This window comes from Macaca fascicularis, chromosome 1 (assembly GCF_037993035.2).
Source record: "Macaca fascicularis isolate 582-1 chromosome 1, T2T-MFA8v1.1".
Taxonomy (NCBI): Eukaryota; Metazoa; Chordata; class Mammalia; order Primates; family Cercopithecidae; genus Macaca; species Macaca fascicularis.
In genome coordinates, this window is record NC_088375.1 from 64,353,699 (window position 1) to 64,366,498 (window position 12,800).

At 49.9% G+C, this 12,800-nt stretch overlaps 1 protein-coding gene across 2 annotated transcripts in view; it reads left to right on the plus strand.

Moving 5' to 3' along the window:
* The window catches only part of RASSF5 (Ras association domain family member 5), a 79,546-nt gene that overhangs the window by 22,794 nt on the left and 43,952 nt on the right, over window positions 1-12,800 (plus strand). For both annotated transcript variants that reach the window (XM_005540637.5, XM_065540921.2), the window contains exon 2: window positions 5,505-5,626. In XM_005540637.5, the coding sequence (XP_005540694.1) occupies window positions 5,505-5,626 (122 nt within the window). The remainder of the gene's footprint in view (window positions 1-5,504; window positions 5,627-12,800) is intronic.

A 12,800-nucleotide genomic window follows, 5' to 3' on the forward strand; every position in this document is an offset into this window, starting at 1 on the left:
GCTCCCTGCAGTGGGGAGTGGCTGGGTGTACTTGCTTGGAGTCTGCAAGGGGTAACCCTGCCCCATGTGGCAGAAAGGCTCTGCCAGCCCCCCGGAACATCCCTCCTCCCTGCTTTTCTACTCACCCCTCCTCCAACATTTGAACTTCTAAAATCTCACTCTAGTGTCAGAAAAGAAAATTGTTAACCAAAGTTAATAACTTCCAGTATTAAAGGGGATGTGGGGAAATGAGAAGGTACTACTTTATTGATGGTATCAATAAAGCCGCTTGGGATGGTCTGTGCTCAGAGGGCACTGGAGACCCTCTCTGGGTGGTCTTAGAGCTGCCATAGCTAGTCCAGCCCAGAGGCTCCACCCAGTGGAAAAATGGGGGATTCTTAAAGGAGAATCCCCTTGAAAAGGGAGTGAAGATAGGCACCATGAGATGACGACAGTCCCCACTGACTTGTTCAAGAGGATCAGGACAAGCTTTATACCTGTCTTTTTAAAACTTTGGTAAATTGTAATTTTCCAATGCATATTATTTTTTCAGATTTCCCTGTAGTGCCTAAGAACAAAATTATCTTAAAACTAAAAGTGATTTGTGTGCTTGTTTTGGAAATACCTATAGGGTTAAGGCTGGTGAGACTCAGGAATCCACATAGCAGAGCAGTGGAAGGAGAGGGTAGGGGATGGATCATTAACTCTTAACTGGGAGCCTCCACCTTCCAGGGCTTCTATGTAGTTCTTGACATCAGGAACCCCATTTAATCCTCATGGTAGCCCTAGGAACTGGCTACTATGATTCCTATTTTAAGGTAGAGAAAATTAATGCTCAGAGAAGTTCATAACTTACCCAGGGTCACAGAGCTAATTGAGCGGGGCCTGGAGGCCACGCCTTCTTCAAAGTCCATCTGTTTCCATGACATCATAGCATAGGCCGCTGGTCCTCAGGGAGAGTGGGGAAGGGGGTGTTAAGGTTTGCTGTAAGATTGGCTTTCTTCAAAAAGGCCTAGCAGTGTTCAGAGAATGGACATAGGTTCCTGGATTCAGAAGTTGTCCTGCTTTCCCTCAGGCATCAGAAGTTGCTTTGTCCATGCAGAGTGAGAAGCTGCTGTTCACTGACCTGGGATTGACCACAGGGGAGGCTGGTAGCTCTGCTGTCATCCGGGCTCAGTCACCTCGGTGCCTGCCTCGCCCTCACCCACGCCTTGACCTGGGCTGGAGGCAGGGAGAGTTAAGTGGAGAGTTCTGTGTTGTTTCTGTATCTTGCATGCAACTCTGGGGTGAAAGGGCCTTAAGGGTTTCTTATCAACAGAATAAGTTCTTATCAACATACCCGTTTTCTGGTTCAGAAAACAGCCACTTGGGCTATGCAGCCACACGGCAGAGGGTGCATGTGTGTGCCTCTGTGTGTGTGTGCATTTGGCAACTGGGGTGGGGCAAAAACTAACATTGGCAGCCCTGGGGATTAAGGGGAGGTTTGTAGCTTCTGAATTTTGGAAAAAGTCTCCTAGCTGTGGAACTCCTATGTAGTTCCACTTTGCCTCCTCAGGGCTAAAGGGAAAGAAGTAATGCCATCTCCAAGCACAGGCCACGATGGCCTGTGGGCCATGTTTGAGGTGACCTTGGCAGTAACCACCTTCAGGGACTGTGAAGCTCAGGAGCACACCTGGTGGAGGTAGGCAGGCCACCTTGGCCTCAGTTTACCACTCCCTAGCCTCCCCGTCCTGTCCTGCCAGCCCACTGTGATCTCTGGAGAAGGTTTCCAGTAGAAACCGCCATCTGTTTGGGCCTAAGGGCTCTGTGCTCCTAATATGGCCCAGGGAGGGTCCATGTTGTGGACTGAACTGGGCTTTCCCCAAAAATGATATACTTAAGTCCTAAAGCCCAGGCTGGGCATGGTGAATCACACCTGTAATCCCAGCACTTTGGGAGGCTGAAGTGGGAGGATCACTTGAAGCCAGGAGTTTGATACCAGCGTGGGCAACATAGAGAGACTGTGTTTCAACAGCAACAAAAAAATCAGCTGGGCATGGTAGTGCGCACCTGTAGTCTTAGCTACTCAGGACACTGAGGTAGGAGGATGGCTTGAGCCTAGGAGTTTGAGGTTACAGTGAGCTATGGTCATGCCACTGTACTCCAACCTGGGTGAGAGAGTGAGACCCTGTCTCAAAAAAGAAAAAAAAAGTTCTAACCCCCAGTAGCTCAGAATGCAATCTTATTTGGAAATATGGTAGTTGCAGGTGTCATTAAGATGAGGTCACACTGGAGTAGGGTGGCCTCCTAATTCCATATGACTGGTATTCTTACAAGAAGACAGAAGCACAGGGAGAATGCCACGTGACGATGGACGCAGAGGCTGGAGTCATGCAACTGCACACCGAGGAATCCAGCAAATCATTAGAAGCCAGAAAGAGGCAACACAGGACTCTCCAGCATATTTCAGAGCAGGCCTGGTCCCGCCAACACTTGATTTTCATCTAGCCTCCAGAACTGCGAGACAGTAATTTTCTGTTTAAGCCACCTGGTTCATCATACTTGGTTCCAGTGGTCCTGGGTGCTGAGGTCCTGGGCCCTCCATCCCAGCTCCTGGTTGTGGCTCCCTCCTGGGGAGAGGGGCTCCTATTGTGGTTTGTCTCCTTCGTTTCCCTTTACAGTTGTCCCCTTCTATATGTTTTCATAGGCCCCTCTTCCAAATCCTGGAAGCACATTTGCTTTCCTCAAAGCATCCCCTAGGAATAGGGATAGGGGCTCTCGTTGGAAGGAAAGGTTAGAAAGGGGAAAGGATCATTTGACTTTACAGATGGCAATGTCAATATCAAGAAATGCCTCTTCTCCCAGAGAAACTACAGCTAGAACCTACAAATGTTGCTCCCTAATCTGTTGCTGCGTCTTGTTGGCGAGATCCTTGTTCTCTTTAGTGATGACAGAATCCCATGCCTCCTCTTGGCCCCTGTGATTAGGTCATAGGGGTTACCTGGAGTCTGATCTCCTCTGGAAGCTCCCCAGAGCTGCCTGCACCCTGAAGCCCTCCCTACCTGCTCTGGCTGGCAACTGTCTCTGGTTGAGCAAGCTTCCTAAGTCTGTGCCACAGCCAGGCCCCTGCTTTGGGCTGTCTCTGTTGTTAGATATCTTTTCACATGTGCATCCCATCTGCCCAGTGAGCCTGGGTTTCCCAGGTTTCTTGTCTAATTCATCCTCACCCTGTGGCTGGCACAGAGCATGAGGAAGTCCCCATGCTCCAGACATTGATGCTGCTGCCAGAGGAGATGGCACTAGCTGTCCAGGGAGGGCTGACCCCTTCCTTCCTGGAAGCTGTGCTCCACCCAGAGTTTCACTTTTCCCTCCCTCCTTCCTCATCCAAACTGAGCACCTACCCAGGTGCAGTGGCTCACACCTGTAATCCCAGCACTTTGGGAGGCAGAGGTGGGGAAATCACTTGAGCCCAGGAGCTCGAGACTAGCCTGGGCAAAATGGTGAAACCCTTTTTAATTAGCCAGGTGTGGTGGTGGGCGCCTGCAGTCCCAGCTACTCAGGAGACTGAGGTGGGAGGATTGCTTGAGCCCAGGAGGTGGAGGTTGCAGTGAGCCATGATAGCGCCACTGCACTTCAGCCTGGGTGGCAGAGTGAAACCCTGTCTCAAAAAGAAAAAACAAAAAAAACAAAACATAAATTGAGCGCCAGCTGAAGATTGTGGAGGACGGTGGAATACCAAGGATAGGGTTTGGTTTGGTTTGGTTTGGCAGCAGCCCGTGATGGGCTGCCTTAAGGGAACTGCAGTCTGTGGAGAATTAACCACCGGGCTCTAGTGGAAAGTGGCCCTGTCTTTGGAATCTTATGGGTCTCCCCAATCCCTGAACACGTCAGGCCTGCAGGCTGTTGCTTTTGGGTTTGGAGAAAGGCATGGGGGCTCTGACATCATCTCTGCTGGCCTAAAAGCCCTGAGCTTGGCATTTCCAGGACCAGGAAATATGAAGATGTGCTTCAGGTTTTGCTGCAGCCTGTGATTACATGGTCTGATGGAACAAAGTTTTTGGTGCTCAAACAAGCTTCTTATAAAATCCCAGAACACTTCCCAGAGTCTTCTGCTCCTTAGCGTTGTCCAGCTCAGCATGGTGATGTTTTCAGGGTGTATGTGTGTGTGTGTGTGTGTGTGTGAGAGAGAGAGAGATTCAGATGCACAGAGGGACACAGACTACCTCTGCCAATAGGACGAGAGCTAAAAGAGGAGGCGAGAGAAACTCCTCCTCTCCCAGGTGCCTTCCCATTTGTGCTTTATGGCAGCTCTCATCACCGTGGAGTTCGGTGAGCTTTCAATCCTTCCTCCTTTTCCTTGTTGCCACTTTTTGGCATCCCCAGAGCATTCTTCATCGCTCAGAGCTCTGCCCGAGCCATATAGGTGTGTCCCAGGGCCAGCGCCGGGAACAATGCTGTCCATTGAGGGCTGTGGCCTCAGTGCTCCCTTATCAAAGCCCTGGTGTTTCTGGGCACTGCAGGCAGAAGTTTGGCCTGCACTTCCCTTTGTACCCTTCACATTACTAAAGGGGAGGCTGTTTTTGTGCTGAGCAAGAGGTCTCCCACGGAGGGCCCAGAAATGCATGTGGGTGCCTGCAGGTGGATGGGTGCATGCCCCAGGGAGCTGACTTCATTCATTTCTGTCTCCAAGTGAGAGGAGGAGGGAGGCCTAGCGAACCGTGGGATCTGAAGGAGAGGATATTGGTGGGCTTCACTTTCGAGCACAAGAGAGATGAGCAGTGGAGCTTCCAGACGCTGTTGCAGAAAGGTGGTCGGGCCATGGGTAGGAAGGTCGTGCAGTTCTTGGATCTCTGTGTGTCCCCACATTTGTCAGGGTGCTCCCCTGCAGACATTAGTGGCAAAATCCATGCAAGAAACATGGCCCAGGTGCTTATCTTTGGGTGAGTAAGGGAAGGGGCAGCTGGGGAGACGGAGGTGTCATTCCAAACTCCCCAAAAGAGGGGAGAAAAGGAGCCATCACTCCTCCCCAAGACAGCGTGTTCTGTGGTGGCTTTAAAAGTCGACACCAAATGTACTGAATTTTTGGAGCTTGCTAGAAGGAAGGAAAAGCGCTTCAAGGTGCCTGAGCCTTTATCAACCAAAAGTGGTCCCCTAATCCCCAGGTATGCAACCAAATCCAGGCTGTCACGACTCCTGCCACAAACCCCGACCACCAGTCTGGGAGGCAGAAGATCTGACCTTGAGAAAGTCACTCAGTCTCTAGGCCCCAGTTTTCTATCTGTAAAATGGAAATAATAATGATTGCAGAGTCACACAAAGTAATGCAGGTGAAAGCAGTTTGCAAACATGTAAAGCACTTAACTTGCATCCTTCCTGGGGGCTCGGAGAGCAGGGTGGCATTGTCACGCTGTCTCCCGCCCCACCACTTCTCTCCTGCACTGCTCTTCCCACTGGGAACTAATGCAATCTTCCAGGTTATTTCTCTGTGTGAAAGTGGGGAGGAATCCTGCCTGTCCCCTAATCTCCCTTTGGTTCTTTTCCTCCAGACTGTAAATTCACCTGTCACCCAGAATGCCGCAGCCTGATCCGGTTGGACTGCAGTCAGCAGGAGGGTTCATCCCGGGACAGACCCTCTCCAGAAAGCACCCTCACCCTGACCTTCAGCCAGGTAGGCGACAAAGCTCCCATGCCAGGGTGGGAACAGCCTCTGCCGGTGCCCCAGCTTCCACTTTTTCTCCCAGGAGCTCTGGTGAGCAGGAGGTGGCATGAGGCCTCAGATTCCACATGCACTGGATGGAGTTCACAGACACCCTGTTCCAAGGGGACTAGGGGCGGTGACACAGAGAACTCTGAAGATACTCAGAAGTCCCCTGTAGTTCTCCCCCAGTACAGAGCCTATTGTGGCTTAGGGCTCTGAGCCAGAGGTGTGGGTATGGATGAGCAGTGGGGTGGCTTCCAGAAAAGCCTTCTGACGGTCCCTAAAGGCCTCACAGCCCTGGGACAGTGGAGATGCTGGGGCTGAGGCATTTCAAGCACATTGTCCAGCCAGGTCAGCCCAACCTTCAGAGGGGCTGGGCAAATGTTCCCTCCCTGTGTTAAAGAACCAGAAAATGGATGTCCAAAGCAGTTTTTGGTTCTGGGTTTTGTAAAGACACTTGAACTGCAACGTATCTGAACTTTGATTTCTAGGATTTAGAATGGAGACAGAGGAGTGTGTTTGTTGCTTCTGGCATTGAACAAGCATTTATTGAGTAGCTACTGTGTACCAAGCATGAGTGAGAGTTGGGGTAATAAAAGATACATCACAGTTCTTGTCCTCAGATAGCTTACATTCTGGCAGGGGAGGCAGAATACCAACAAATAGCACATACTGTGATGCATGTTGCAATAAAAGTATGAACCAAGCATTTGGATATATAATACAATTGTTTCTGCTGGGAGAAATCAGGGAAGGCTTTCCAGAGGAGGTGATGTTTGATTTAAGCCTTAATGTGTGGGATGAAGGTTGCAAGTCAGAAAAGTAAGAATATCATCCTTTAGTTCATTTAACAAATAAGTTTCAAATGTTTACCATGTGCCAGGCCCAGGAATGCTGAGGACTTAATGATGAAAATAACAGACATGGCTTCTACACATCCAGGGTTTACAGTAGGGTAGGGGAGCGAGACTTTAAACAAATACATATCCTGTGTCTCTGATGGAAAAATCTCAAGGTGCTCTGAGAAACTATACTGGGGAACCAGGTGCTGGATGGGGGACTCACGAGCAGCCCCAGGTCTCCAGAGTAGCCATCACATGCTTTTTCTGGAACACAATCAACAATGTTCAAATGCCTAATTCACCATGGGTGTTACCAGCCTCCCAGCTGTTCTCCCATGCCTTTCTCTCTCCCTGGACAAAGAATTATTAGAAAGCAAGAATGATATGTTTTTATAAGGGTGATGCTGGATTGGTTCTAAAATGTATATTTTAAAACTCTGAACATCTCATCAAAGACGCTGCGATAGTAACTATTTCTGGTATAACCTGAATGTAACCAGGCCTCTTGGAAGGGCCTTGCCCTTAGCAGGAACCTGTCCATCCAGGGTGGGGCACAGGGAAAGGGGGGAGGCACATCTGGCCCCCAAAAGCGCTGATGGGCAGTGCAGATGTTTCCTAAAGGTTTTCCTCGGAAGATGGAGGGAGGAGGTTACATAGCACACCATAAAGCAACATTTCCTAAAAATCGTATCGAAGCAATCTTTTCTGGTTTCGATTTGCTTTTCTCTTTGGGAGCTTCAAGTGTCTGTCCTTTCTGGTCTCCTCAGCCCTGCCCGTGCCCCGCCCTGGAGCTCGGCTGCCCCTATTACTTTCTGGGTCTCCTCTTTGGGTCTCTTTCTATTCCTTCCTCTAGAGCAGCAAGTCTCAAAAGGCGGCAGTTTTGCTCATCCCCTAGCACGTTTGTCTGGAGACATTTTTGGTTGTCACAACTTAGGGGATGCTACTGACTTCTAGAAGAGGCCAGGAATGCTGCTAGCCGGCCTGTATTGCATAGAGCAGCCCCCCACAACATAGAATTATCTAACCTCAAAAGTCACTTGAGCCAAGACTGGGAAACCCCGCCCTAGAGTGGCCTAGCCAGCTCCCAAGTGTGGCAGGCAAAAGGCCCGGGGAGGCCTGGAATTGGCTGGATTCATTGTCTCATCCTCCAAATGTCAGCAGTGAAGAGGTGCTTTCAAGTCTGAGTTTTTGGAAACAGAGTGACTCCCTTTCATCTGTTGGAGAGAGGAGTCAACCTTGGAACCCTCTGGCAAGTGAAATCAGGGCTTGTCTAGAGCAGAAACACCACTGAAACATTGCAGAGGAAAGAGCCAAGAACCCCACGTGGGAGCTGAACAGCCCCCAGTGGGCAAACAGCCTGGCGTGGGCTTTGCTTCTGGGCCGACCGGATCAGGCTGCTGCTGTATTTGCCTTGGACAGACCTGACTGCATGCTTCAGCAGAACTGGGGCAGGACCCAGCCTTCTATCAATAAAACCTGGGCCCTGCTCCAGGCCCACTCGCCTCTTCTGAAAAGCCTGTTTATGCTCATTTCCGCCTTGGCTTGCTTTTCTGTTAAATCTCAAGATGGAGCTTTCTTTCACCTTGACATCGTCACCTGGGCTGAGCTAACTTCATGTGCTAGTGCTGTTTTCTTGGGGGATTTAAGGGAGCAGGGGCTCAGGTCTGAACTCAGCTAGTTTTGGGTATATATGGCTTAGAGGGTCTCATGTCAGTGGTATTTCTCCTCTCTGATCTTTTTTCTTTTTTCCTGAGACGAAGTCTCACTCTGTTGCCTAGGCTGGAATGCAGTGGCACAATCTCAGCTCACTGCAACCTCCACCTCCTGGGTTCAAGCAATTCTGTCTCACTCAGCCTTCTGAGTAGCTGAGATTACAAGTGTGCTCCACCGTGCCTGGCTAATTTTTGTATTTTCAGTAGAGATGGGGTTTCACCATGTTGGCCAGGCTGGTCTCGAACTCCTGACCTCAAATGATCCACCCGCCTTGGCCTCCCAAAGTGCTGGGATTACAGGTATGAGCCACCACACCTGGCCCTCTCTGCTGTTTAAGGAAAAGAAAATCATTTATTTTCCCCCATCCAGAGAGAACCATTCTTTATTAACATTTTTATGTGTTCTTCCTGAACATTCATATATTTTTTCAAAACATGATTGAGATCACCCTGTAGATAAGTATTTGGCCTCAACATTTTAAAAGCAACAATCCCAAGGTTCTAACTGTCTTGTCTCTGCCATACCAGAGGGAGGCAGCTGGTGAGGAAGGAGGGACAGGTGTGGAAGCAGGCAGGCATGAGCTCAGAATCCCCAATGGCAAACTCAAAAGGTCACTGGAAACAGGCATCAGAAACCGAGGAAGGCCACTGGGAGTTGTTCTGTGGTCGTTTTGTCAACCACAGAAACGAGGGTTTCGGAGTCTCTCCTTAAAGATCTCTGAGGTGTCTGATGTCTGACTTTTCCTTGGGTACCCATGTGTGACCAAGCAAATCTCCTTCAAGTCTACCCTAGACCCCTTTTTCAGTTTAAGCCTCATTTGCTAAGGAACATCATCGCTATTGGCTAAAGACCACACTCAGTTACCCAAACAGCTGCAGTTCTTTTATTTAGGATTTTATACCCCAAAGAATTTATACTTCTGGTGGTCTTTAAGGGGCTCTTATCATGTCACCCCTGGGAGGAAAAAAGCCCTCAGTGGCTCACGATGAAGTGAGGCCTCTGATGGCTTGGTTCAGTCCTTTCGCTGCCTATGGAGAAGCTGGCCCCAAGAGAAGAAGTCTTTGTCCTTGCCCACCACTGTGGATTCTCATTATCACCCGCTGCAGCCCAGGGCAACCCCAGCAGCATGGTCCCTTTGGCCTTGGGTGCCACTTTTCTTGGTACATGGAATGCACGGATTGCAAAAGAGAAACATAAGCACTACCCCTTCCACTGCAATCCCTTCCAGCCAGTGCTCAAGTGTTATGCCAGCAGGCCCAGAGCCCGACCCCTTCCTCCTGACCCTCCAGAGTCCCTGATATGGTTTGGATGTATGTCCCTCCAAATCTCATGTTGAAGTGTGGCGTCCAGTGTTGGAGGTGGGACTGGTGGAAGGTGTTTGGGTCATGGAGGTGGATCCCTCATGAATGGCGTGGTGCTGACCTTGCGATAATGAATGAGCTCTCGCTCTATTAGTTCACACAAGAGCTGGTTGTTTAAGACAACTCTAGCATCTCTCTCTTGCTCTCTCTCTCGAATGTGACACGCCTACTCCCGCTTCCCCTCTACCATGAGTAAAGGCTTCCTGAGGCCTCCCCAGAAGCCAAGCAGATGCTGGTGTAATGCTTGTACAGCCTGAAGAACCCCTAGCCAAATAAGCCTTTTTTCTTTATAAATTACCCAGCCTTGGGTATTCCTATATAGCAACGCAAAATGGACAAAGACAGTCCCTGGTCAGCAACCTCGGCAACCAGGCTCCCAGGCCCTCAGCGGCAAAGGCCAGCCCCTCCCATGGCCATTCCCAGACCACACTCAGGCACCTTCCCCACTCAGGACTCTGGCCCTGCTCATGTTCCACCTGTTGACTATTTACTTAACATTTCTCTTTAAATAGACTTATTTTATTAAATTTAAATAAACTTGTATTAAAGGAAATTTTAAAATACCCTTGAATCACTGGTGTGATGTACTTAGGAGTTTTTTTCTCAGCACACATTAAATAGACACTTATAATTTCTTTTAATATGTGTCTAAGGACTGCCTCAAATTTATTCCACAAATACTTATTAAGCCAGGCACTAGCCAGGCACAGTGGCTCACACCTTTAATGTCAGCACTTTGTGAGGCCAAGGCAGGAGGATTGCTTGAGCCCAGGAGTTTGAGACCAGCCTGGGCAACATAGAAAGGCCTTGTCTCCACTAAAAATTAAAAACATTGGCCAGGTGTGGTGGTGTGCACCTGTAGTGCCAGCTACTTGGGAGGCTGAGGTAGGAGGACAGCTTGAACCAAGGAGAAGGAGGCTGCAGTGAGCTATGATCATGCCACTGTACTCCAATCTGGGTGGCAGAGTGAGACCTTGTCTAAAAAAAAAATCCAGGCACTGTTCTAAAGTCCTTTCAGGTGTCATTTGTGGGAAATGCTGCCCTATAGAGGCCACTCTCTTTGGCCATCTGGTGCCTGGACTACCAGGGCACTGGGTCCAGGGAGTGCCTAAGGGGCAGCGTGAGCAGTGGAGAGAACTCCTGGGATGCTGAGAAGGAATTGCCAGCTATTCTTACCAATACCAAGGTGCTCTTCCAAAGGAGACGTGGATCTGGATATACTGATACGGAATTGTGCGTGAACGCAGGTCCCTCCACAGTACGTATAGGACCAGGTCATTTGTATTTTGCAGGTATATATACACGTGTGTGTGTGTGTGTGTGTGTAAGTGCAGAACAAGGGCCTGGCAGTGCTCAGCTAACTACTGAAAGAGATTTCACCCTGGGACGGGGTGGACATTGAAAGGGGTAGAGTGAGACTCTCACCTCTTGCCCTTTGTTTCTGTGTTATTTGAATAGCCGAATGCTTTTCAGATGTTCCTAATGTCATTTTTTTTTTTTTTTTTTTGATATGGAGTCTTGCTCTGTCGCCCAAGCTGGAGTGCAGTGGGGCGATCTCTGCTCACTGCAACCTCCACCTCCCGGGTTCAAGCAATTCTCCTGCCTCAGCCTCCTGAGTAGCTGGGATTACCGGCAAGCACCACCGTGCCCAGCTAATTTTTGTATTTTATTTTATTTTATTTTATTTTATTTTTTTTGAGACGGAGTCTCGCTCTGTCGCCCAGGCTGGAGTGCAGTGGCCGGATCTCAGCTCACTGCAAGCTCCGCCTCCCGGGTTCGGGCCATTCTCCTGTCTCAGCCTCCTGAGTAGCTGGGACTACAGGCGCCCGCCACCTCGCCCGGCTAGTTTTTTGTATTTTTTAGTAGAGACGGGGTTTCACCGTGTTAGCCAGGATGGTCTCGATCTCCTGACCTCGTGATCCGCCCGTCTCGGCCTCCCAAAGTGCTGGGATTACAGGCTTGAGCCACCGCGCCCGGCCAATTTTTGTATTTTAAGTAGAAACAGGGTTTCACCATGTTGGCCAGGCTGGTCGTGATCTCCTGACCTCATGATCTGCCTGCCTCGGACTCCCAGAGTGCTGGGATTACAGGTGTGAGCCACCACGCCTGGCCGTGATGTCATATTTTTAAAGGCAGTAAAGGTTTTCTTAAAACACAGACTCTTAACCTGTATGCCTGAATAGCTAGGTTCTAATCCAGATTGTGTAGACGAAATACTTGACATATGAGCCAGGACGAGCCTCTTAGTTTCTTTGAGTCTCAGGTTTCTCCTCGGAGAAATGGGACCCTGTGAGGTTCCATCAAGAAGAGGCATGTGAAAGCGTGAGTGGACAAAAGCATGAGCATTCTAGGTGACAGTCGTAGGCCATCTCTGGTACCTCTAAGAGTCTTACTAGATTTTTTAACTTTGTTACTCCTGTGATGAAAACCCTCAGTGGCTTCCCATTGCCTTCAAAAGGAGTCTAAATCTGGATTAGCACACACAACCCTTATGGTCTGGCTCTGCCAACTCTCCAAAACACCAGAAAGTAGGGTTATCGTCCTGGATATAAAACCAGGACTCTCTGGCTTTGTGATCTGAGTGGACATTTTTTTGCTCTAAGGCTTATAACTATCATTGAGGCCCCAAGTCACTCTTCCACCCTGTGGATGAGTCCCTGTCCCCACCCACCAAAGGGACAGATGGCTTCCAGGGTTCCAGGATAGATCAGCCCAGCCAGCCAGCATTTCAGCCCTGCAGGTCCCTGCTGCCTTTCTGCCTACACCCGCAACCCCAAACGCTGTCAAGCCTTAGCAGGGCCCCTGCTGTAATCACCCCTCAGCCCCTGCCAGTCCTCAGCCCCTGCCAATCACCCCTCAACCCAGTGGTGACTCCGCTGGCTTGGAGTTCTGTGTTTCCTGGCTCCCAGCCCTTTGCTCCCTCCTGCAGACATGCCACTGTCTGCGTTAACCCGGTCTCTACCTTTCCAGACCCTTGAGAAAAAGAAGCTCCTGTGGTCAGTCCTGCCTTGTCCCTCGGCCCAATAGCCACGTGTTGAACCTAGGATGACCACATGGGGGAGCCAGAGAGCAAGAAGAAATGCGCCTAAAGGGGCAGGTGCTGGGGGTGGGGGAAGATGTCCTTGCCTCAGGCCCCGGGCTCCCTAACACGCTTGATAGACCTACCTGCACACCTCTCAGGAGGTGCAGGGTCTTGGGTCTCTTCTGAAAGCTTCAACACATGTTAAT